Source organism: Loxodonta africana, chromosome 8 (assembly GCF_030014295.1).
Source record: "Loxodonta africana isolate mLoxAfr1 chromosome 8, mLoxAfr1.hap2, whole genome shotgun sequence".
Lineage (NCBI taxonomy): Eukaryota > Metazoa > Chordata > Mammalia > Proboscidea > Elephantidae > Loxodonta > Loxodonta africana.
In genome coordinates this window covers 38,536,822-38,564,658 of record NC_087349.1, presented here as the reverse complement: position 1 = coordinate 38,564,658, position 27,837 = coordinate 38,536,822, and the positions used below count along the sequence as shown (strand labels likewise).

Below are 27,837 nucleotides of genomic sequence, written 5' to 3'. Positions count from 1 at the left end.
TGTATATTTGTGTTTGAATATGTATGTATATATTTTTATATATATATGAATATACACACAAACATATTTTATATAGATGTGTGGGTATGTATATATATATACACACACATCACATATATATGCATATATATGTATACATATATATTTGCGTGTGTGTGTGTGTGTATAGAGAGAGAGAGGGAGGGAGTAAAAGACAGAGAGAGAGAAAGAAAGAGAGGTTCCTCAAGTTAAGGTATAAAAGAAATAGAGTAAAAAAATCTCCCTCTTACCTTTGACCCTCGAACCCTCCAGTTCTTTTTCCAAAAAGCAAAAATTACTAGTTTACTACTAATTACAGAGATAGTTTACTTGTATTAAGTATATGAGCATGTGTTTGTGTGTACATATATTTGTATCTTTTCCCTTTTATGAATGCATAATGTCTTTAACTGTATTGGTTTACATTTAAATTTTTAAGTCTTTTGCTCTTAGGAGTAATGTAGCAGTAAACTCCTTGTACATACTTCTCTGTACTCATGTGCAAGTATATCTACCTGGTAAATTCCTAGAAGTGGAATTTCTCAGTAGGAGTTAGCTAGGCAAAAACAAAACAAAACAAAATGAAGAGTGCTTTCCCAAAGGCAGAGGTATGTGAAAATGTACATAGTTGAAAAAAATTGCAAACTACTCATCTGGCTAGAACATAGTGGGAAGAATACAGATAGATACAGAGATATTCAGAGGTCAGATTATAGGGGTCACATATGCCCTGTTTTTGAATGTGGGTATAATGAGATTAGTGTTTTTAAATGATTGTTCTAGTAGAAGTGTTAGGGATGGGTTGGAAGGGGAAGAGAGGGAAACCATTTAGGATGCAGCCACAGTAATCTATGGAGGAAATAACGAGAGCCAGTAAACATGCTTTCCTGGGTAATTTAAGAGAAAATCCTCCCCTCACTTGCCTCTTACATGTTTTCCTCTCTGAAACCTTCAACGTCAATGTCTAAAGTTGCCTCACTGCAAAGCAGCAGCCATAGGGAAGGACCCAGCTGGAGCACCAACCCCTGAGGACCCTTCGTCCTGAATGCCCTTGGGGCAGAGTGAATGGGGAAAAATTCTTCCTGGTGCTAACCTAACTGCAAAAATTCATGCACTGACTACTTCCTTATTTTCTCCAAAATAAATAACTATTGTAGAACTAGAGAGCTGGAAGGCAAATTGAAAATCATTTACTTCAAGGGTCCACGAATTTATTTTGAGCTGCCTTCCATTTTCCTGAAGTCTTGAGATCATAGGGAGGGGCAGGAGTGAACTCCTAGAAAAATCACTGGAATGAGAACGGTGATCAGGATACAATAAGTCATCCACTGTGGATGTTTTGCCACCAAAAATCTCAACCAAAATTCCAGCATTGGAACTTTAAGCTTAAGTGATGAGGCACTGGCAACCAGCTTGAAGAAGGGAGATTTGTGATCTAAAATGCTACAATCTATCCAGTGGGAAGGTGGCATAATTTTATACTTGCAAGATTTAGACAAGGGCTCTGGTGGCACAGTGGTTAAGAGCTTGGCTGCTAACCAAAAGGTTGGCAGTTTGAATCTACCAGTCGCTCCTTGGAAACCCTGTGGGGCAGTTCTATTGTGTCCTGTAGGGTCGCTATAGGTTGGAATCGACTCAACGGCAAATGATTTAGTCTTAAAAGAGGTCTGTTGTTGTTGTTAGGTGCATCAATTTTGACTCATAGCAACCTGGTGTGACAGCAGAACTGCCTTATAGGGTTACGTAAACTACAATCTTTATGGGAGGAGCCTTGGTGGTGCAATGGATAAGTGCTCCCTACCTGGGCTGCTAACCCACCAGCCATTCCAAGGAGAAAAGATCTGGCAATCTGCTTCTGTAAAGATTACAGCCTAGGAAACCCTGTGGGGCAGTTCTACTCTGTTGTATACAGTGGCTATGAGTAGGAATGACTTGAAGGCACATAACAATAACAACAATCTTTATGGGAGCAAATCTCCAGGCCTTTCTCCAAGGAGCTGCTGGGTGGGTTATTCACTGACATTTTGTTTAGTAGCAGAGAGCTTAACCATTGCACCAGCTGGGCTCCTTAGACATAGGTCTAAGCAGGTTAAACCACTTAGCTCAAGTTAAAACAATTAACTGGTAAGCGAGCTAACACTAGAACAGATTCTTGAATTTCAGTGTGCATCAGAATCACCTGTAGGGCTTGTTAAAACATGGCTTATATGGCCCTCATCCCAGAGTTTCTGATACAGTATAGCTGGAGTGGGAATTAGGAACTTGCAAGTATGTCTAGCTAGTTCCCAGGTGATGCTGATGCTGCTGACCTGGAGACCACACATTGAGAAATATTGTACTAGAACAATGCCAACCTCCACGTGGTAACTATTCTTCCTACAGAACGTACACAGACATATATATGGACTTATCCAATAAAATATTTCTAAATTTTTATAACAAAAATATTGTAAAAAACACCCACAAAATTTATAGTAAACTTCCATTTCTCTATATTTGCAAAACATATAGTATCATTAACTCACTAACAATTACAAAATTAACAAATGTATAAAAGTTATGTCAAACAATTCAATTTCTAAAGTTCTATTTAATATTTGTTCTGATTAGCTATGAGAATAATATAAACTAAAAAACAATAAAAACATTTTTCACCTTTCATGTTAGAAAATATTAAAATATTAACACCAATTGCTGGCTCACACTGTAGTGAAATTTTCCTACATAGCTGGTGTAACTTTCATTATCATATCCTTCAGGATTTCCTTCCATTTTACTGCTAAGGATGTTGCAAGTTTTAATGAAAATAAAAGTGTTATTTTATTTTATTTTATTTTTGTTTTTGAAAGTCATGTGAGGATGCTCAGGGCTCAGAAACATAATTAGGAGTCATTTCAATTTCCATCACACAGTAAGCTTTCTCTTGATTTTAATGATAGTTGTATTAGATGTAGAATTCAGGCTTGATTTACATAATCCCCCAAAGACAGCCCCAGAAATCCATTAAAGGTCAACTTACTTTTTCATACACATCCCAAATTGTAATCTATTCATTCATTTTTCTCTTCTATTATCATATTCCTTGCTTTTGTCATGCTTACTGCTTATTATACTTTCATCTCAAAAAGAAAATCTTTCAGTTTTGGCTTTCCATCCTACTAAACTCCATTCCAGTATGTATTACTTGCTCCTTTTCATGTTATAATAAAAGATTAAATAGTCATTTACTTTTTGATGTATGTAAAATTGAAATCCAGACTCCAGAAACATTCCTTCGAAGTACCAACACACCTAGCAGTGCAGCAGTGTGGGCCACAGCGTTTATCACTGCCTGCTCTGGGCTTCGCATTAAAATCGGGTAGTGCACGATGTTCGGGAGGAGAATAATTTGTGCAATAAGCGAAGTAGAAAATACCCTGGGTTCCCAGATGTCCAGCTGTAGAAGCCTGAAGTTAATGGCTTGCTACTCATCATATCCAAAATATACAACTTTCATCACACAATTTACTCTTCTTAAAATATCCACAACCATCAGCCCCAATAATGAAAAAAAAAATCATTTTCCCTCAAATTCTCATTTGAATTTCAACTATGAGGATGATCAATTTGGAAATATTATTAGTTCTGCTAGTGTGAACCATTCAGACTCTCATGGAGGATCACTTTGTAGGGTAAAATGAGGGAGGCACTTCTTTTTTTTTTAACGAACCCAGTATTTCTGTCAACAAACATTTCCCAGTTTTACAAAACAGCAAATACAGACTTTAGTTTCAAAATCAACATGTTAAATATGGGAATAATTACGGCTTATGCATGACTAAGACACTACTATATACACAAATATTCCTCATAATAAGCTAGGTAACAATTGAATATTTTCCTTAACACAATGAATAAAGGAACTGCAGTACTCAAAAAAAAAAAAAAAAATCCCTAGGTTAGTAGCTCCTTGTTCTCTGTACTAATGGTTTGGTCCAACACAAGAAGGCTGAGCTAAAATAACAGCCTAAGGTAACTGGAGTTCTAATGTTGGGTTTATACTTACCCTACCTACCCATTGCCGTTGAGTAGATTCCGACTCGAAGCAACCCTATAGGACAGAGTAGAACTGCCCCATAGAGTTTCCAAGAAGTGGCTAATGGTTTCGAACTGCCGATCTTTTGGTTAGCAGCCAAGCTCTTAACCACTGTGCCACCAGGGCTCTGCTGGACTTATAAGAGAAGCTGTAAATAGCTTAGGGCAGAATCCTAATATAGAATTTGCCCAATTGCAAGGTTAATCTTTTTGTATTAAGAAAGAAACTGTTTGGGCAATGAAATTTAGTATATTCTTTTATGAGCATCATGGCTTGTCTCCAATTAAGATGCTTTGCAGGGTTCTTGTAATATAATAGCTCTTCCCCATCCAACTTGAGACAAATATCTTCATTGTCCATGTGTACCTACGTGCCTTCCATCAAGTCAGCAAAGATCTCACTTACAGTAGTAATTTAATGTTTTCTCTCCCATTGCATGTGCCTCAACCAATATATAACCAAGAAATGCATGGCTTTTAGGCTAATTCTTCTTTTCTATTAAGATTTTTGGCCAGGACTGGAAATTAAGTTTTGTGTTTTCTACTAATTTCCAAGTTAATGGAATAAAAATATATAATATAAATCAAGTCTCAGCAAATCACAGCCCACAGGCCAAATCTGGTTCACTATATTTTTGTAAATAAGGTTTTATTAGAACATTCATTTACATATTATCTATGGCTACTTTCTTTCATGCTATAATGACGGAGTTGAGTAGTTGTAATAGTGACTGTATGACCTACAAGGCCTCAACTGTTTATTATCTGGCCCTTTTACAGAAAAAGTATGCTGATCCCTGCTATAGACACAAGAAGGAACAAACATCGCAAGGGACCAGAATGGAATTTCTTGCCAACAGGAAGCAATACGCAAAAGGAAGAAACTCAAGAGTGCAAAGAGACAATGAACAGCATTTGAGTACTAGCGTGAAAAGTTTTCAAAGTGTTCTTGCTTCCTCCATCTTTAGGATTCACAAAATATGCAGATATATATCTGAATCTAGTAGTACAATCAAATTATTTCAACAATGACAAAAAGAAGTTTGACAACCTAAAATGTGCAAGGCATTCTGCCAAGCTTTGGGGGTAAATAAAGATGGATGCCAAATAGAAATTCAGTTAATTATCCATTAAATTTTGACAGTGTGTTGAAGTTTACAAATTATTTGTGCGTGTATTTTTTCTCTTATTTGATCTTTGAAATGACCCTAGAAATATAAAGATAGGAAAAAAAAAAAAATTAAAGCTCAGAGAGGTCAGTAACTTTCCCAACATCACACAGTTTCTAAGGAACAGAGCTGGGACTGCATCCCCTGTCATCTTACTCCAGTTGCAGCACTCCTTCTACTCTATCATGCTATCATCTTATCATCCTTAGAGATTGGAAAAAAAAAATCTTTTATTAAAAAAATGTACAAGAATATAAAAGCATTCAGGACTAATTAAATAAACACGCTGAACATGGTGCTCTCTGCATGGAATTCTTCCTTCAAAGAGTTTGGAGGAGAAACAGTGGTCAATGTTAAGTTTAAAGAAGGTTAATAAAAAATTGCATAAAAATAGAGAAGCTATCTGTGCCTTAATTACTGAGCTAATTGTTCAGGCTGAAATATTCTTGAATCTTTCTGGCATGCTTCTTAAGCTTACTTAAAAAAAAATGTTTTTAAGGGCACTCTTTTGAACTTCCTATTGAGATAAGTATACTTGTATGTCTTTTTAAAATATTTGACAGACTGTGAGCAGAGAAAAAAATCAATATTTGGTTCAAAAGAGTACTAAAAAAGTGTTTCTCTATATTTTTACTTTGAGTTCACAACTTCAAAAAGTCATACCAATAAGAAATATAATTGAACCAGCAGTAAATATGGCTCATATACTAACCAGCTCCACATGTGATACTCTTCCTACTAGGAAATACCATACTCCAAAGAAGCGCTACACATAATCTATTAGTATTGGGGAGGGTGAGGAAGCCTCATGGAGAAACTGAGGAGTAAAGATTCACGTTCAGTCCAAGGAGAAATAAAAGGAGCTTAGTGGAAATAACCAGAACTTAGAAACTGATTACAATCACTTAGAGAGAAGTAAAGAGAATATGGCTGAGGATGGAGCCAGGTCAGAGCATCCTGCCAGGCTTCCTGTTAATGAACTTTTTCCTAATTAAGTCAAACTAATGTGTTTCCTTCCTATGGGGCAGTTCTACTCTGTCCTATAGGGTTGCTATGAGTTGGAATCACCTCAATGGCAATGAGATTTTTGAGTATGGTAGTATGTTTCCTACCCTAAGTACCCCAGTTATTTTAGATCATGGACTCCCTAGAGAGGAGTCTAATACTTCCTTTTAATAAGTAAGTTTAATATGAATAAAATTGAATAGTGAGGGCATTATTAAATATTCATTTTAATTTTCTTGCCTTTTCTATAGATGGTTCTGTCTAGATTTCATATCACTGTTACCCAAAAACATGGCCATGTTATCTTTGTGTATTCTGTTGTGGAGGACCAAGGAAAACCTCAATGAGATGGAATGACATAATAGCTGAAACAATGAACTCAAACATATCACCAATCATGAATATGACACCATTTTGATCTGTTATACTTAAGGTCGCCGTGAGTCAGAGCAGACTGGATGGCAACCAACAACAACAATCTTTGTACATGCTACTCCTAGGACTGTTACAGGACTTACTAAATAAATAATTTTGTGATTTTCATGTTTTCAAATAACTATCTAGCATAGGGAAATACTAGTATATGTACTGAGTAATACAAATTCTATAGGTAGAGCTAATATATACCTTTTGTGGACTATTTAAGGAAAAAACTACTGTTAGATAAAATTCTTTCAATCTTTTACTAAGAGAGACAGACTAGAAGGAAATATACCTGTAGAAATGTGGGTGAGAGATAAGGAGACCTTTCCTTTTTATTTCATTTGCTCCAGTATTGTTTTAATTTTCTGTGCTAAGCATGCATTACTTTTGTTATTAAGAAGGAGGCTCTGGATGTTCTCCTCTTCCCATGCTTCAACCTGAAAGCCTCTCTACCACTGCCCAGCTCCTCAGGCTGACCTGGTGCTCCTCCTCCTAAGCTCCAGGGCCTTTGGGCACATCTCCATAATCAAAACTCTCTTGTTGTAATGTATCTTGTTTGTTACCCATCTTTCCATCAGACTATTTTTTTTATTAACTTCATAAGGGCCAGAACTATCTATGGATTTTAATATTTATATCTTTAGAAACCAGCACAGGTCTAGAATACAGTCAATACTCAAGATACTCATTAAAAAATGGTTAAAAAAATTTTTTTTTTACATCACTACATTAATAATAATATCTAATATTTAAACCCAAAACCAAACCCATTGCCGTCGAGTCGATTCCAACTCATAGCGACCCTATAGGACAGAGTAGAACAGTCCCACGTTCCAAGGAGCGCCTGATGGATTTGAACTGCTGACCTTTTGGTTAGCAGCTGTAGCACTTAACCACTATGCCACCAGGGTTTCCATCTAATATTTACTGAACACATACTTATGTGCCAGGTACCATGCTAACCAAATTATATTCATTATTTCATGTACTCCTCAAGACAGCTCTATGAAGTATGTACTACTATAATTTATATTTTACAGTCAAAGAAAGTGGGGCTTAGAGAATTAAGTACTTTGACAAAGTAATACAGTACGTGGCAAAGCTTCTATTATTCAGAGCTACTGAACCAGCCATAAAAAAAGATGCTATATTAAACAAGTATCATTTGTAGTTTTACTGGGGAAAACTCAATTTAGCTGCGTTTTTCTTCCTGTAAAGTTGCATCCTTTGCTGGAACATAATATGACTCAACCGTCTGTGATAGGCTAATATTGATTTGCGTATCTTCAATAGTACATTTAAAATCAACAGGCTTTAAAATGTTTAATTTCTAGTGATTTAGTAGTTTGTTTGTTTTTTTTGCTGACACCAAAAAGGTATTTTTAATAAATTAGGGTGTTTTGACATTTTACAATATAGTCTCTAGCCTTTAAGAATAATTATTGCTAAATATTTTGCGATGAGACAAATCTCATGATTCTCCACCTCAGACTACTTTGCAATGTCAGTACATGTTAAACACTGTATGTATCAGCACAAAAATGACTATGCTGTGGGCAGGACCCACTTCTTCACAGCACCACTGGTCCTGCCCTATGCCCTACTCTAACTGCTCCCTGAGGTCAGGAGGTGATTCTGTTTTTTATGAACTCTTCTCAGAATTCTCCTGAACAAGGAGGACCACACTAAGCAAAATCAAATTATGTGAAGTGGATTATAAAGCTGATTACAGTTCACTGGTAGGATGGCCATTTGTTTCAACTGGTTTTGGCAGTCCAGTTTGTGCTGATTATCTCAATGTAATAATTAGTAGCTGGTGGCTGGGTGGCATAAATGGTTAACTGCTCTACTACTAGCTAAAGGGTTGGTGGTTCAAACCTACCTAGAGGTGCATCGGAAGACGGGCCTGGTGATCTGCTTCCGAAAGGTCACAGCCTTGGAAACCCTGTGGAGCAATTCTACTCTACACATACGAGGTCTTCAACAGTCAGAATCGACTCAAAGGCAACTAACAACATGAACAACAATTCATATCATCCTCTTTCACCGTCAAAAGTGTCCTAGTTTCAGCGCTATTATATGGTCATCCTCTCCACTGGGAACTAAAAAGACTTCATGCACTTACTACACTGACGTTGCTAACTAGATGGAACCACAGATTCCAAAGCTCTGTAAAGTATATTTCACCGAGTAAGAGAAAAGATAGTGAGCTTCATTTCCAATGGGGCAGAGAAGATCTGCGGAACAGAAATACAAGTGTCCTGGTAAAAAAAAAAGGTTGATGCCTTAGAAATTTCAGCTGTGGTTGATTCACATTGAATTGCCACAGTTTAATGTTTCATATTCATTTTATGCTTTTCTAAAGTGGTGTTTCTGTGTGAGTCATAACAAATTAAGAAGAAAAAGCAAATAACTATGAGAAATATTTTGGTGGAACTAATGGGCCTGTCTAAATATTACTTTCATTAGCTTTTCACTGTTCAGTGTTATAGATAAGCGTACCCATTTGGATTAACATTACGAAAATGAGTATTTCTTAGTGAAGCAACACAGAGAATAAAGCAATTGCCTTGTGATTTTAATCAATGTTGACATCAAGATAGAAAGTTCAACCCCCCAGAAGTTCCCTCTTTTGCAATCTTAGAAGTTTTTAGCTGAATTTTCTGAACAAATATTTCAACTCTACTTTTCATCTTGTCAATATAATCATAATGATGGTGATTACAAATAGCATAACTACTTTTATATGGGTCATTCTGAAATAACAAGTCAAAGCAGTCATCATTTATGTCATAAACATGAACAGTTAACTGCCTTTGGAAGACACTAGATATTATTCTCTCAAGAGAAAAATACTTTGACTAGCTCCTTGGGTCAGATTGCCCCTTTTAGTCTATTCTCCACACAGCAGGTAGATGATCCTTTCAAGATGTCAATCATATCATATCACTCCATGGCTCAAAGCCCATTCCACTAAAACAAAATTTGAAATTCTTACTATGACTTATGAGGCCTTGAAAAACCTCTTGGATGCAATCTTCTAACTCAATCTCCCTCCTTCAGTTCAACTATGTAAGCATAATGAGGTCCAATTATGCTGGCTTCTTTTAATTCTGTAAACTTACCTAATATATATCTGCCTTAAGTTGTATTTGTTCTTTGTTCTAGAATGCTCTTCCACAAATACTAGCATGGCTCCTTCCCTCCCTTAATGAAGATCGTGCTCAATAGCTTCTCGTTAGAGAGATCCTCAACAAATAGCACCCCTAGAATCCCGCTATCACCCTAAATCCCCTTTTCTACTTTATTTTTCTTCATACCACTTCTCACTCATGGCACTGAATTATGTGTTGGCTTATATATTTGTTTGTTTGCTGTCTGTTTCCAACCACTAGCATGTAGGCTTCATGAGAACATAGACCTAATCTATTTTGTTTACTTCTGTTTCTCCAGTGTTTAGATTCGTTCTCATTAGATGAACGATACTAAGGCCTACACTGTCAGTGAATTGATTAAATGAAATATAAACAGATCATCTAAAATGAATTTCAAAATTTGGTTGTTTTGATTTCTGAATCTGAAGTATCCAAGTTCCCATTGCACGTGATCTTTAAATCAACTTCCTCTGAAAAGGGTATTTAGTGCAGAGTTGATAAGAATGTAAATATAAACCCTCTTAGAAGGAAAATTTGTCAGTATAGCCCTATTAAAATCAAAAGGAAGCCTACTGCTGTCTAGTCTATTCTGACTCATAGTGGTCCTATAGGACAGAGTAGGGTTTCCATTGAGTAGCTGGTGGATTTGAACTGCCAACCTTTTGGTTAGCAGCTGTAACTCCTAACCACTGTACCACTAGGGCTCCATAACCCTATTAGCATAGCAGAAAATCCTATTACTTTCTGCTTTGAATTTTTTTTTTTTTTTGATACCATGTGTTTTCAGTAATGGAAGCACGCTAAGTCATGAAGTGTGTTTAAATTTTGGGGTGGTAATACGGATTTTGAGAAATATTATTTGGGAATACATGGTTCCCACAAACCTCAAGGGGTTTGAGGGTGCCAGGATTAGTGGGTACCCATCTGTTCCACAGGTCACAGGTGAGAGGATGTATTGCAACACACACACACACATCAAACCCACCAGGGCTCCCTAACTATCACAAGGAAACCATAAACATGCTTACAAGGCTTATCTACCTGTAAAAAAGCAAAAACAGAAAAAAAATTTACCCAATAACACTTCCTGGATGCACTACCTCACATTTAAGACTGATACTCCAGCTATTCTGCTTCAATAAATGTTTCTTTCACCTTTCATCATTACACAAGTCCCCACTGGAGGTCAGCAAACACTTTTAGTAGGAAAAGTAGAGTTCGAAGAAACCTGAGAGCTGGAAAAAGTGAGTGGACACTGCATATTTTAGTCTACAAAAATAAATATACATGTGTACAAGGGTACATGGGCAAGGATGCTCATTATGTCATTATAATTGTTTAAATTTTACAAGCATGTGTTATTTCTGTAACTAAAAAAAAAATACTAAAAGGCTAGTTAATTACCCCTAAACCAAAAACCAAAACCACTGTCATTGAGTAAATTCTGAATCATGAGCAATAAATAATTTTGAGAATAAAGAATGCTGAGCAAACAATCCAAGAACCTAGACTATATGAAGAAGAACGGGACATCAGGATTGGAGGAAGACTTATTGACAACCTGAGATATGCAGATGACACACCTTTGCTTGCTAAAAATGAAGAGGACTTGAAGGACTTAGTGATGAAGATCAAAGACTACAGCCTTCAGTATGGATTACACCTCAACATAAAGAAAACAAAACTCCTCACAACTGAACCAATAAGCAACATTCTGATAAACGGAGGAAAGATTGAAGTTATCATGGATTTCATTTTACTCCACAATCAACACCCAGGGATGCAGCAGCCAAGAAATCAAAAGATGCATTGTATTAGGCAAATCTGATGCAAAAGACCTCTTTAAACTGTTAAAAAGCAAAGATACCACTTTTCGAACTAAGGTGTGCCTGATCCAAGCTGTGGTGTTTTCAATTGACTCATATGCATGTGAAAGCTGGACAATAAATTAAAAAAAAACTGAAGAATTGATGCCTTTGAATTATGATGATGGCAAAGAATATTGAATATACCATGGACTGCCAGAAGAACACACAAATCCATCTTGGAAGAAGTACAGCCAGAATGCTCCTTAGAAGAAAGGATGGTAAGAACTCATCTCATGTACTTCGGGCATGTTATCAGGAGGGACCAGTCTCTGGAGAAGAACATCATGCTTGGTACATGGCCAGCGAAAAAGAGGGAGACCTCCCATGAGATGGACTGACACAGTGACTGCAACAATGGGCTCAAACAGAGCAAGGATTGTGAGGATGGTGCAGCACTGGGCAGTGTTTCGTTCTGTTGTACGTAGGGTCACTACGGGTTGGAACCGACTCTACAGCACCTAACAACAACAAACTCTAACAAGATTACAGTTCCTTCTCTACTCTCCAATTGGGTGTAATTCAAAATAAAAATACTACCTAACATTATAATTGTTGTGGTTGATAAAGTTGATAAAAAAAAGTTGATAGGGGCTGTCAAATTGATTTTGGACTCATAGCGACCCCATGTGACAGAGTAGAGCTGCCCCATAGGGCTTTCTAGACTGCAATCTTTACAGGAGCAGATCTCCAGGTCTTCCTCCTGCAGAGCTGCTGGGTGGGGTGAAACTGCCAATCTCTTACTTAGAAGCCAAGTGGTTAACTGTTGTGCCACCAGGAATCTTTAAACCCTACAATAAATATACTAAAAAGTCGTATTTTTTTCTTTGATCATTTCATGAAATTGTTATTATTAGGTGCCATTGTGTCAGTTCTGACTCATAGTGACCCTTTAGGACAGGACAGAACTGCACCATAGGCTTTTCAAGGAGCAGATGGTGGATTTGAACTGCCGACCTTTTGGTTAGGTACCAAGCTCTTAACCACTACTCCATCAGGGCTCCATTTTATGAAATAGTTCAAGAAAAAAAAAAAAAAAAATTACAATCTGCATTTGTGCTTAGTTTTCCTACTAGGTAATTCACAATTATCTAAGGTATAGGTGGGACTTAGAAGGTCCCCATCACAAACCAAAGCACCCTGCTTGATACAAGTTAGGGAACATACAGCACACAGCATAGTTTTACAATCTTTTTCTATATCTTCTGGCATTTTAAAAAAATGGATTACTGAGAAAAGTAAAATAGCAGTAAATAATATTCTATTACTAAATATTTCTTAACATTTTCCAGCACTGTTAGGAAAGAAAAAAAAAATCGTAGGAATATATTTAAATACTTATTTAAAATACAGGATCCTTAGGGACCAAAGTTTCAAGTGAAAGATATTTTTAATATTCTCTAAAAACATCAAGCACTAAAAATGATTTTTTTCTAATCAATTATCTAATGAGTTTTAGAGGCCACTCAGTGGAAAAGTCTTAAGCCCTGACAGCTCTGTTCTTCATGTTTTTCAAAGTGTAGTGAAGGGGGACAGACGGTGACATATGTCCCAGGTGTCAGTTTACAGCACAGAAGCCAGTCTTTACACACGTGGCTGCAGCAGTGGGGAAAAAAGGTGGGTGTAAACTTATGTATCACCCAACCCCTTTTCCCCTAAACTCAACCCTGCACCATTAACGCTCTCTCTGTCAACTCAATGTTGTATTCACATTTACCAAAAAAAGCAACAACCCTGTATTCATCTCAGGCATTTGTCATAGGATTTCTGAAAAACTTCACCATACAGTCATGAGAGAATGAAAGAGAAAAAGGCAAATAACATCAGTACTATTAGGAAACAGTTTTGGTCTCCCAGAACCCCTGAAAGGGCCTTGGCGACCCCCCAGGGTTCCTCGGGCCATCCTTTGACAACAGATGGCCTCGATTCTGCTCTAAAACTGATTGAGGTTCATTTTAGTGGGGTTGGTTAATCTCTACTGTCATCAACACAAAGTACTTTCAGATCAAGCTTCTTGGGAAAATGGAGAGGAAAGCTTTCTGAATAGAGTTTTCAAAAACATTTGGCTCCCACACTGCATAAGGCTGGCTACAACTTATTTTTAAAAAGCGATCAAAATGAGACTTATTATGCCACGCCAATACTAACCTGCTGAATCTCAAACACTCCTCTAGATTCATCAGCATGTAGAATGAAGAACAACTACATGTTGTTAAAACATCTGATTGTTACAATGCTATTTTCTAAAGCTACTACTTTGGAACTGATCCAGATGCTACATTCCACATCCTTTCCGCTTTTACTAATATTGATGACTGTAAAAGGCTTCTCCCACAGTTGTCGTATTTGTTTATAAAATAATGACATGTTCTGAATTTTTCTCAAATGAACCTTGGTATAATTTTTAAAAATCATGCTAATTTTAGTATTTCAAAAATAATGATTTAATGGTTATTTTAGAGAACGTGGTTAATTTCAGTTTGATTAATATTTATTTCTCTGTGCGCCACAATTATAGAATATATGCCTTCTGTCCTGACGTGGTTGATAAAGGTTGCTAAAGATGGACCAGCTCATTTGGAATGTCTCCAAAGCTTTGGTCCTCTTTGAATTGAGATGTACTTTCTAAGTAAGGTGCTTTAAAACTGAACAAAGCATAGATATTTCAAACTTGATTTCAAAATAACAGCTCAAGTACTTACCTCACAATGTCTCCTTCAAGAGCAATCACTCTCTTGATAATCTTCTGTTCTGGGTTTTTGGGGGACCTAGTATAATAGGAAAAAGTTATATAATCAATTATGTGTCTGTTGTTTTAAGAAAACAAAACAAATTGTACAACAAAATACCAAACCAAGCCCACTGCCATCGAGTCAATTCCAACTATAGCGACCGTATAGGCTAGAGTAGTATTGCCCCACACGGTTTCCAAGGCTGTAAATCTTTATGGAAGCAGACTGCCACATCTTTCTCCAGTACAATGAGATAAGTAAATCCATCGCACTCATGGCATGGCATCAATCCAACTTAGTTCTCAAGTGATATGAAGCTACAGTTGAAGTAATTCTCATTTTAAATCTCTGGGAGAAAAGAAGCTATGCTGAAAGTGTACAGAAATTAAAAAAATAATAAATGGACATTTTATTATTAAAAGTAAGTATTTATAGTAAAGGTAATTCAGACACAAGGAAGTGATTACACATTTCTTTATGATAACATACTTATAATTTCTTATTTTTATTTAAACAGAGAAGTTTGACTTAAATTCGAAGTTTGATTTAAATTCTCAAGAAAACACTGAAGATGAAAACTTTGTCTTAATGAAGAATTAGAATTATTTAAAGTACCTTATAAGGGAAAGCCATGGGAAGATTATGTAATACAGAATGCTTAAACAGAGCTATTGACAGTTAAAAGAAATTGATAGGTTAAAGTATACTTAACACAGACAGTATTTACTTAAACTACTTTATTATGGTAATCCTGAGGCCACATTCCTCTTCATATAATCCATCTTCTCTGATTAGTTGCCAAGCACACAGATTGAAGAAGTACGGTGAAAGGATATAACCCTGACACACACCTTTCCTGATTTTCAGTATCCCCTTGTTCTGTTCAAATGATTGCCTTTTGGTGTTTGTACAGATTCTGCATAAGCTCAATAAAGTGTTCTGGAATTACCACTCTTTGCGATGTTACCCATAATTTGTTATGATCTACACAGTCGGATGCCTTAACCTAATGCCTAAACCTGTGATATACAGATGACACAACCTTGCTTGCTGAAAGTGAAAAGGACTTGAAGCACTAACTGATGGAGAAATAAGGAAGATTAAAGAAGAATGGATGCATTTAAATTATGATGTTGGTGAAGAATACTGAATATTCCATGGACTGGCAGAAGGGCAAACAAATCTGTCTTGAAAGAAGTATAGCCAAAATGCTCCTTACAAACTAGGATGGCAAGACTTCTTCTTGCCTTTGGACATGTTTTCAGGAGTGACCAGTCCCTGGAGAAGGATAGCAGCTTGATAAAGAAGAGAGTTAGCAAAAAAGTGGACGACCTTCTTCAAGATGGATTGACACATTGGCTGCAACAGTGGGCTCAAACACAGCAGCAATTGGGATGGCATGAGAATAGGTGGTGTTTTGTTCTGTTGTACGTGGGGTCACTATGAGTCAGGACCGACTCGAGGGCGCCTAATAACAACAACATTATGGTAAATGTTTACTTGAGATCATTCTATTTGCTCTGAATAAATCTCTACCTTCTGGTATTCACACCCTTGGGCATTTCTCTCCCACACTGTAACAAGATTGGTCTGTGGGCTAAATAGAGTATAGTAAAAGTCACGATAAATCACTTTCAAGATTAGGTTATAAAAAGACCTTGGGTTCATATGCTCTCTCTCTCTCTCTCTCGGACCACTCACAGTGGAGGCAAGCTATGTTGTGAGAAGTCCTAAAGAGAGGCCCATGTGGTGGAGAACTGAGCCCGCTAACACCCATGTGAGTCTAGAGGCAGATCCTTCAGCTACAGGCAAATCTTCAGAGAATGAAGCCCTGGCCTGACTGCAACCTCATGAGAGACCCTGAATCCTCAGAAAATGGGTGAGATAAATGTTTGTTGTCGTAAATTGCTAAATTTAGAACTAATTTGTTACACATCACTGGATAACTCAATAAGGTAAATTTTCTGCCAACATCTTAAGTCTTATGATCGAACAGACCCATCTAAAAAAATATTACATATATAAATACAATATGTATTTGAAAATCTAGCATAGATAAAAATTTTAACTCAGGTTACATTACCTTTTGAATAAAATTATAAAGAAGTGTCATGGATTGAATCGTGTCCCCCCAAAATATCTGTCAACTTGGCTAGGTCATGATTCCCAGTATTGTGTGATCATCTACCATTTTGCCTTCTGATATGATTTCCCTATATGTTGTAAATCCTATCACTATAATGTAATGAGATAGATTAGTGGCAGTTATATTGATGAGGTCTATAAGATTAGATAGTGTCTTAAGCCAATAGCATTTGAAATATAAAAGAGAAGTGAGCAGAGAGACAGGCGGACCTCATACCACTAAGAAAGCAGTGCAGGGAGCAGAGGATGTCCTTTGGACCTGAGGTTCCTGTGTGGAGAAGCTCCTAGATCAAAGGAAGATTAATGACATGGACCTTCCTCCAGAGCTGATGGAGAAAGCCTTCCCTTGGAGCTGATGCCGTGAATTTGAACTTGTAAGCCTACCAGGCTGTGAGAGAACAAATTTCTCTTTAACCCATCCACTTGTGGTATTTCTGTTATAGCAGCACTAGATGACCAAGACAGGAAGGTAAATGCACAAAAACTGAAAAGACTAAATATATTGAAAATGTTATACTTAGAAAAAATGTAGTTTCAAAGAGATTTATATTTCACAACATATTGTGAAGAGAAAATGAAATCATCTAAACCAGTTGCATCTACTAATGACAATTCCACAGTTTTTCAGTAAATTAATGTCAAATGTTGTTTATTTTAAAAGGAAGTTTGATCTGAGTTTTTGCCTGACCCTCCCTTTCATTGGATTGACTAAACATTTACATTTATATGGCTTTAATGTCATTTATATACAGCCAAAGTGAGGGTTCTGGGCATAGTCAAGCTGACAGAATTCTTGTCATCTGTGCAGGGCTACTTAGAAAGTACCCTTCCCAAGTCTCCCTGTTTAAGTGACTGGAAATGCATAAAACAATTCAACCACAGTGGCCACCAAAAACTGCATACAAAACAATGTGATATCACTTTCCTATTATACTGGCATATATAAAATAACAATAATAATGTAATAATACAGATTGCTGAGGGTTGGGGATATGGGTACTCTACATATAAGGTTTGAGGCCATATAACATTCCTTTCTGTAAGGCAATCTCAAGATTTTATATTCTCTTTAATATAACAATTACTTTTTAGGTATTTATCTTAATGAAATGATTTATGGGTGCATGTAAAATTTTAGCTACATGGATGTTCAAAGCAGTGTTACCCATAAAAAAGAAAAGAGAAAAAAAATCAACAGGAAGTAGGCTAAATAAATTACAGCCCATCTACATAATGAAATACTTCCCAGTCATTAAAAATGCTACAGAAGAATACTCAACGATGTAGAAATACCAAGAGAATGTGTGAATGGAAAATTGCAATTTAGAAAATACCACCTGCATTTTTTTGTGTGTAAATTACTATGTGTAATTACAGGGGGAAAATGTACAGGCATTGGTACTGGGATAGGACCAGGAAGGGTATTAATCAAAACGAAAAAGAAAAAGAAAAAAAAAAGCTCTGTATGTATTAAAAGCTCACGTGCCTGGATTTTTGGTCCAGATTACCGGGAAGCCCATCGGCAAATGGCACCTGTTTGTGTCATGTGACGTTACCTGAGAAAATAAGCCCTAAGACAGGGGTAAGATCTGAGCTAATTCTCCCACTTAATATTGAGGTGGGGTTCATGTTAATGAAATGATATGAAAAGCAACCCTTATAAAACATAAATAAAATTTTATGCCAACAACCTTAAAGCTTTTGAGAAACTTGAAAAACATTTTGTATTTTAAAATAATCTATATTTTAAGGTCATGAGACAAAATAGAATTTGCAAAGTGAGCTATCTATATAATTAGAGTCTCATGAATTACTACTTCAAATATATCTATAAATTTTAATGTAATATTAAACTTATGACTCTAATCAAATGATTCAAAATTGAAAAAATGCTATTACTAGCATTAATCTCATTACTGCTCAAAATCTCTATCTATATTTTAGTCATTAGGATGTTGAACGCATTACTTTGATGTAAGTAAAAGTGGTACAAGAGCTATTATGGATTTACAGTGTGAAAGTTATTGAACTTCCCTTTGTCTTAATTTTCTTGGCCACATGCGCTATCTGCTAGAAAACGTGAAAAATAACAAGTGAAGTATGATGCCTTACTTGAGGAATACAGTGCATACTACCCAATGAATACTAAAATTTACACTTAAATTTGCAATTTTAGCATTTTCATAGTAAGCAATGTTTTACATTATTTATTTCTGAGACCTGGGTTTTAAAAATTCTGTTTTATGCCTGTGACTTAATTAGGCAAGGCTGTTCCAAAGGCTTGGACAAGGAGCCTAGAATTGTCTCTGTGCTGCAGAGATCACCATGGATCCCTTTGTGTGGCAGAATATGTCTCTATTCAGGATGGTTGTGGAGTGGGGAACAGGATCTGGAATAATCCTGATGATAGGATTTACCTAAGACGACATTCAGTGCTCTTCTTGAATTTTACTTCCTTGGAAACTCTACAGGGCAGTTCTACTCTGTCCTATAGGGTTGCTACAAGTCAGAATCAACTCAATGGCAACGGGTTTGCTTTTTTTTTTTTTGGTTATCTTGGTAGAAATGTTGCCATTTTACCCCATGCCAGGCCAAAGAGAGCCAGGCTTTAGGTCTCATAATCTCTGTTACTGGTCTCATGTTCTTTTATATTTCTAACAAGTCATAATTTTGATTGTCTGGAGCAGTGAAAATGTACTTTGAAGTACCTCAGAGATCCCCCCCTAGTGTTTGTGGGGATGGGGAGATTAGCTTGTGTCCCATCTTCTCTGTTCTTGACTCCCGCCCCATCCTGACATCACACATATACCTTAACCCTGGGTCTAGGCACTCTTGCTCTTCTTCCCTTTACAGTACATTTCTAAAACCTTCCTCTGTGGCTAGTATACATTTTTATATTTACACGGTTCAGCATTGATCCAGATTATCATAGAACTAAATTCAGAAATAAAAATCACCTTAGCAACAGTCTAATATAAGCACTGATCTCTCAAATACATAATTAAATTCATATCTCCCAGTGAAGGAGGTCCTGGTGGGTACAGACAATAAACACATTTGGCTGCCAGCTGAAAGGCCGAAAACTCAAGTCCACCCAGAGACCCCTTGGAAGAAAGGCCTGGCAATCTAGTTTTGAAAAATCAGCTATTGAAAACCCTATGAAGCACAGTTCTATTCTGACACACATGGGGTCTCTACAAGTCAGAACCAACTTGACGACAACTAGTACTGCACTGGTATCCCAGTAGGGTCGAAATTTGAACTCTTCATTAAAGTAAATAAGGTAAAAGTAAGAACTAATAATATGGGGATGGCTTATATTAGATAGGCTATATTTCACTTTCCTAAAGGGTAAACATGCATTAACCATATAACTTTACATCTTCATAATAAAGAATAAACTGCTGCTGTTTTAATCATCAAAATACGAACTAGAACGAGTCCCTGCAACATGGCTATAAGAAGTCATATCAAACTATAGCCTCCCCACTTTCTGGAAAATATTTCCTGGGTTTGACAAAGTTTACACAGATGATCAGTGCTACAAAGGGCCTACAAATGTATCTAATATTTTCCTGCAACTTTTAACTCATTTTCTACAGCTTAAGTGCCTCCCCCTTCTGTGACCGTGTGGTGGGTCCTCCTTGTGCTGCCCTGCAAATACAAAGGAAAGAGAATTTGCTGTCCCTCTTACATCTCTGCTACAAGACAGCAGCTAACTATGGGCAAGCTATGTAACCAATCTGAGTCTCATTTTCAGAGAGGTAAGTTACATCAAGGAGTCCCTGGGTGTTACGAATGATTACATGCTTGACTACTAGACGAAACGTTGGCAGTTCAAACCGACCCAGAGGTGTCTCGGAAGACAGGCTTTGTGCTCTGCTTCCAAAAGATCACAACCATGAAAACCCTATGGAACAGTTCCACTCTGCACGCATGGGGTTGCCATGAGTCAGAACTGACTCGACAGTAACTAACAACAACAAGGCTACATCAGGAGTCCTCAGTCAGGAGCCTGGCAATCAAATCTGGCTTGTAGAAGTGTTTGGTTTGGCCCATGCATTATTATTATTGTTTTAATATTTTACATATTTTTTTTTTTTTATCTTGAACTGGCCACAAAAACAGGAGACTTCACATAAAAATTCAAATTTCTTGTTCCTCTTGAAAAAATAGAAGGTTCTGGCAACTCTAGGCCCACATTCTTACATAAAAAAAACCCCACTGGATCTGAGAAATTGCTGTTGTGGATGCTGAGAACTTGGCTACAATCTCACCAGCTTGTTTCACAATGTCTAGTGCTGATTTTGAGACCTCTTGAAGATTTTTTCCACCTCACTTCAAGTATCACACAACTCACGAGAGAACGTGTGAGAAAGCTCTCGTGGGTACTCCATCACATAGTAGATACTAAGTAAATTTTAGGGTCATCCGCTCTTAAATTCATGAAAGAGATCAATTAACGGGGCCCAACCCAAGCACATGGTTACAGTCGTCTCTTTTCTCACACAGTTTATTTAAAAAAAAAAAAAAAAAAACCTCTAATAAAAGAATTTTCAGATTCTGTTGCACTGAAGGGCGAGAAAAAGCATTTTTAAATTTATTACATAGTTAACTAAAGACACACTAAAAATGAATATAATGGTATTCATATTGAAAAGGCATAAGTTAGTTTTAAATTAAATGGGTATTATCTGAAAAATGAAGATACAAATGAGTAATTCTCAGTGTTTGATTTTGCACACTTGCTTCGTTATCAGTAGTGTGAGCTCTGTGCACTCACCCCCTTTTGGAATGATTCCTCTGAAAAATTCAATACGGTTTTATTAATTAGTACTTTCAAAACATTTTACTAAGTCGGTACTTCAGCTACAAGCTAGATTTCCCCCCCTTGCAGACGTATCTTTATTTGATGGTGAATCTTTTAAACATAAGCAAAAGAAGCTGCAGACTTTTGTTGCCTTTTGGGTTCATTATTGAAATCCTCCCAAGCTTATAGTTTCAGATGCACTTTCAGAAAATGGTATAAGGATACCTAGTCCCTAACAGACATTTTTGTCCTGATATGTCAAAAAATGTTCCTATCCAAGGGCCTCAATATCAGTAAACTGACTTACAGATGACGTGGCAGCCCAAGTTAATTTTCAAATTTGTCTTCTATACCTTATTTTTTGGAAAGGGAGCAGGTCTTGGAAGAAGGGGAGATCCTGGGAAAGGCACCACCGGGCAGGAACTGAGCGTTGTCAGGTATATAGAAAATTTTAATGAGAAGTGAGTAAAATTTCAGAGCATTGGGAACACTGCTTATAGGTAAGCTTATTTTGTGGGGTGGGGTTCGGGTAAGGAAGGAAATCATAACAATATGCTAGATGGTTTATCTACTTGGGCATTCTCTCAAAGCACTCTGCCTGAATCAGGCTACAGGGCAGCAAGAGTGGAAGCTTTCAAGGCACCTGAGAGACTCTAGTCAAGCTTCTAATGACCTAAGGATATGGCAGCAGGGACCACAAGTTTATGTCTCAGATTAATCTTCTGCAATGCCTCACACAGTAAAAGCATTTTAATAGTACATACTGATGAACCAGCAAATGTACAACCTCTAGAGAATTAAACAGCTGCCTATTTTTTTTTTTAATGGATAAAAAAAAAATTTCTTGGTTAAATTTAAGGGTTGTTTGATTTTCATTGACTGTGACTAGAAGACAGAAAAAATTTAATAAGCAAATAGTGACAACTGGTCTTATTAGTAAATCAGCCTTGAGTATGTAAAATCAATCAAATGTGTATTATGACTCTAACTTCTGTAATTGAGAAGACCTGAAATCGCACTGCAGTTGAGTGATTCTGACTCTGAGAAACAAGCACCTTCTCTTATCTGTGAAAAATCTAAGGAATTTAGTACAATCATAACAATGAGCTAATTTCCACTGATGTTCATTAATTCGGTTAGTTAAAAACATATGATAGTGCAGTCTTCCGGTATTGGACATAATTACAATTACACCTGGATGTCTAAAATAGGCTATGTAAATTAATATATATCACATATGACGGCACTGGGTTTATATAATACATATAACACATATATAGTATGTGTGTGTGTGTGTGTGTGTATATATATATATACCAACATATATATACACATATTTTTAGAGAAAGAGAAACAGGGGATATGTATGGGGGGAGAGAGAGGCATAATTTCAGATGCACTTTAAAGAAATACTCTGACCTATAAGGAATCTTTTGGTCATGAAAAGTACATTTTCTAATTTATTTATTTTCTAAGCCTGGGTTTTCATACACTGAATATGCTTAAAGCTGAACGTATCTGTAGAAATGGAGATGAATATTTAAAATAAATATAAATATTGACTATTTTTTTTTTAATATCAACTCCCAACATGCCAGCACCTTCATGAAGATGTTCTACTACCCTGTTCCCAGTAGGACACGTACTCACAAGTGTTTGAGTTTTTTTTCACAGTAGCAAAATCAGAATTTGTCCCTCTATCCACACTATTTCACTAAATATTCCTTTGCAATAGGCCATGGAATAGAGCCAAGTTAGCTGATCTCACAGGAATTAAAACCATCAATCTAGCCCTATAACTCTAGTACTGCAATTAAGCTAACCTGTTTTGGAACTTTAGCTTCAGTCAGGTTGGGAAACTGTGACACGTGTTTCTGGCAGACTTTAAGAATACACATTTCACAACCCAGGTGGGAGCTGTTTGTATTTTCCCTATCAAGCCATATCCATATCCATCAATATGGCACAGAGAAGGCAGACCCACTGAAGTGCAATATGAACATTAGCATGTAAGAGCTGATATCAGGAAATTTAAGCTGATGCCCATGCAAGGTGTTAGTAGTATTTGCAGTCACCTGGAAAATGCTACTGGAAGAATGGCACAAGGGTCAGCCTGTTCCCAATGTACCTCACTCACTGGCTTCCCACAAGCTCAGTCATACTGCAGGTTGTGAGGTGCCAAATGTAGGGCAAGGAGAGCAAAAGCATCTGTGATCATTTCACCTGGAGCCGCCATTTAATCACTACCCATTGTTCCAACCATAGCTGACTTCTAAACAGGCAAATATCTGAAAAACAAGACAATTTTTATCCCCATAAACATAAAAATGAATGTTTTACCTATGGTGAATTAAGCTTTCTAAGTCAGCCTAATTGTGCTTAACAGGTGCTTGGGGTGGACATAAGTAGTGAAATTCACACGTGCCCCTCTATCCATACTGACCGGTTGTCAGTGTATTAGATCTGTGCACTCCAAATAACACGGATGGAGGGTCTTCAGTGTAACTCTCTATGGTCAGATAACAATGTGAGGTATAAACTTATCGGCCAACCCCAGCTCTTTTACCACATGACTACAATGGCCATATGGCACATTTCAGGGTCAGGCAATAAATTGTAAAGAGCTAGATGAGAATGGCAACATTTCAACAGCTGAAAGCACTGGCAGAAAGGTGGTGTTCCCACTAAGATCCAGCCAGGGCAACATACCTTTCAATGGGTGCCAGCCTGGGGAGATCCCAACAGAGATTTGGGGGTCTCTCCCTTGATGTTCTTATGCTATAAACTCCCCAAAGCTTATATACACCTCTGACAAGACGGAGAACCATAAATGGACTTACATTGCTTGAATTGCCTCACCTTTAAGTTTATCTTGAATTGAAAGGAATAAGTTTTGCTTGCAATATGGAAATTTAAATTCAATAATGGTAAAATAAAGTTGTATTTTTTGCACAGCTGATTTTTATGGCCTGAGAATTTGTACCCATTCCATTTTCTCTATTCCACTGCATATATCTGTGAATTTAAAATACTCTCTAGTGGCTGCAGTGACATGCATTATTAATGTTTCAACTGTGCTACTGGATTCAAAATTTCCTAGTAAAATTGAACTGGTTGTGTATGAGGGGAGAGGTGAGAGTCCACATTATTATGATCACTGAAACTATCCTAATTTCTCTAAAATGTTCACTTTCCTGGAGAATGTTGAAATCTTGAAAATGTCTCCAAATATGTAGACTGAATAGTCTGCATATGCCCCTTTCATGCCCCAGTAGTAAAAAGAATAGTATTAGAAAATTGTCTTCAGAAAAGAATACCGGAGGTTTGGGATTTTACAAAATCCATTGCAACTGGTCACTTCCGAAGGCAGCGTTACTGTTTACTTGCTCAACTTAACAGCCACTTACATAGCTCTAGTTGCTAAGTTATTTGAAGCTTTTTCTCTACAATTTATTTTCTGCTATTTATAATGCAGTAACTTGTCACCATGAAAGTTTATCACACTTTAAATGAAATGACACTAAGATTAAATTGAATCTCTAACTTCTATTTCTTAATGGTATGTGCTTGTTTCTAGGTCTTCCAGTGTTCCCTTCTTGTTCCCTCTGCTGGATGGATTACATGGAGCTACAGAGATGCAGGAAGAGTATACTGTCTGATAAAATAGAGAGAAGGGTTTTGTAGTAACAGAGAAAAAACATTGTTTGGTGACAGGAGACAAGTTGAGAATGGCAAAACTCAGGTAAGGGGTTAAAAAGAATTGTGAGAGATTGCAAAGGAATCTTGAAAACAAAAGAGGGAAAATATATCCAAGGACTGATAAAAAAGGCTTACTTCATTAGGGTAAGCTAAACCAGAGAGCTTCAGAGCAGTGACGAGAGAAGGAAACACAGCCGTGTAAGGAAGAAGACAGCACAGTGCCAAAGGATTCAGCAAAGGAAACACAGAAGCACCTATGACTCTTCAGAGTTGCAGAAGGTAGAAAACCAGTGGCATATCTGGGGTACTGTACCAGCCCTGGGTGTGTGGCACCATTGAGCAGCTTCTATTAACCCAGTACAGCCCAACAACCTTCCTGAAGCACAGTAATGTGTTAATTAAAAGTTTAAGGAGCTTGATGTGTATTTTTAAGCCAATATTATGGTAAAGTTATCTAAAAGAAGGATATCATATGGTTGGACAGGGGCACAATTTCAGTGCTTGCCATAGGTGCCATTTTCCACAGATATGCCCACAGGCCGTACTTGGCTAACAGAAACTGCTCGGTGGCACCACATGCCTCAGGCTAGTGCAATACCTGCGAAACCCTAGCTAAGCCTCTGCTAAAAAATCCTTTTAGCTTCTATATTTGGGTTCTGGTGATTTAACAGAGCCTCAGGATCAGAGAAATTTTGGTTACAACATTGTTGTTACAATCCTGTGATTGTCCCTTCCCTTGTTAGGTTGTCCTGGAAAAGTGTTATTCTTTGTGGGAAAAATTAGAGGTCAAAATATTCCTGGTTGCTAGTGTTCTCGATATAGACTACTAAAGGAATCCCTTTCCAAAAATCACATTTATATCTCAACTTGCGACACATCCTTTCACAAGATTCAGGATTCTTACTTTTCAGTTGACTGTACACACTCAGAAACAACTATAAAATTTGTTCAGGTATGCATCCTTCTGTAAAAATATTGAGTATGTTGAGGCTACAGTTTGTCAGACGATTTACTCCTTCCTCTTAACCATGTTGGCATTGTGGTTAATAGCCATGGCTGCTAACCAAAAGGTCGGCAGTTCAAATCCACCAGGTGCTCCTTGGAAACTCTATGGGGCAGTTCTACTCTGTCCCATAGGGTCGCTATGAGCCGGAATTGACTCGATGGCCAACGGTTTTGTTTTGTTTTTTGGTTTTATTAGCAGTTCAAACCTACCCAGCAGTACAGCAGAAAAAACCTCTGGTGACCTGCCTCAGTAAACCCTATGGAGTTCAGTTCTACTCTGTAACACATGGGGTCACAGGAATCGCAACTAACTCAACGGCAACAGGCTTTTGGTTCATCATGCTTTACTATATACGCATACCAGAAAAACCAGTGCCATCGAGCCGATACATAGAGGAGCCACTTTTTTATTCTAGGCTATAAATTTTATGCCAATTAATTGGCATACAATTAAAATAGAAACATAAAATGTTTGTCCACATATGTTGTTCCTTAGAGGAAGCCACTATGATTCTAGGTTGAAAGGCATTGATTAATGTGAGAAAGCTTGCCTGCGTTTCTGAGCACTGGTCCTCTGATTCTGTACACACACAAAATGGACTTTAATCTCTACAGCTGTCATGTTGATGCTCTTCGTGAGCTGTATTTTTCACAGGCTCTGAAACCATTCTACGGCTCAAACATGATCAACAGCTTTCCTCGAAACTAGAACAGCAGTGGTAGATTACTGAATCAAAATGGGAGCAAACCCCCATCTTCATGTGTGGAAGAAACTCAGAAGGGGCCTGATGGCCATATGGTTCCTACAGCTAAAGCTTAATGAGTCTTTTCCAGACACAGGTATAAGAACCATTCAGTCTTCAAATACCTCCTTGATGGAGTAAAACGAGGCCAAATAGAATAAAGGGAAATAATTTCCAACTGGTATTATGTGCCTGTGGGTTAAATGTATGAAGGAGGCTTTGATTTAAATGAAATCTGATTCTCAGAAACATATGCTCACCACCCACCACTCTTCATCTGAATGGTAGGAACTTATGAGTTTCATTTCACTGTAATATGGGAACTTTGCCAAGAGACATGAGCACAAACACCAGTGATTAAGAAAGATCTCCAGCATAAAATATGTTTTCAGGGATCTAATAGTTTCGGTGGGTAATACACATTGAAGGAGCCCTGGTGGTACACTGGTTAAGCTGTCAGCCGCTAGCTGAAAGGTTGGCAGCTTGAACCCACCAACTGCTCCGAGGAAGAAAGATGTGACAGTCTGTTTTCATAAAGAATTACAGCCTTGGAAACCCTGTGGGGTAGTTCTGCTCTATCCTATAGGGTCACTATGAATCAGAATATACTCAGCGGCAAAGGGTAATCCACACTGGAGCGGGTTGATAGCAATGGTACGATGTTTTGGATTGACCACGTGGACAGATGTTCTGACTTAAATAACATCACAAAATGCAGTCTAAAACTTTTAAATAACCTGACCCTATCCCCTAATATAAAATTCCTTTCTGGAAAAGATATAACAGTATCAAGCAAATACTTATAAAATCCTCTAATTCAGCTTCATTTTAAAATCTAGAGCCCCAAAGCCTTGCTGATGCATACCGTGTCTCCCCCACCCTTTACCAGTTCTTTCTCACCACTACCATCTGTTTGCCTTGCTTTTTCCAGCACAATGCCCATGCCTCCAGGCTGCTCACTGGCACTCAAACGCCTTCCTCTAACTCTTTAAAG

The 27,837-nt window shown here is 37.3% G+C and overlaps 1 protein-coding gene across 16 annotated transcripts in view; it reads right to left on the bottom strand.

Moving 5' to 3' along the window:
• Positions 1 to 27,837, bottom strand: part of IMMP2L (inner mitochondrial membrane peptidase subunit 2) — a 1,024,913-nt gene that overhangs the window by 279,698 nt on the left and 717,378 nt on the right. For all 16 annotated transcript variants that reach the window (XM_064289809.1, XM_064289806.1, XM_064289807.1 and 13 more), the window contains one exon: positions 14,412 to 14,477. In XM_064289809.1, the coding sequence (XP_064145879.1) occupies positions 14,412 to 14,477 (66 nt within the window). The remainder of the gene's footprint in view (positions 1 to 14,411; positions 14,478 to 27,837) is intronic.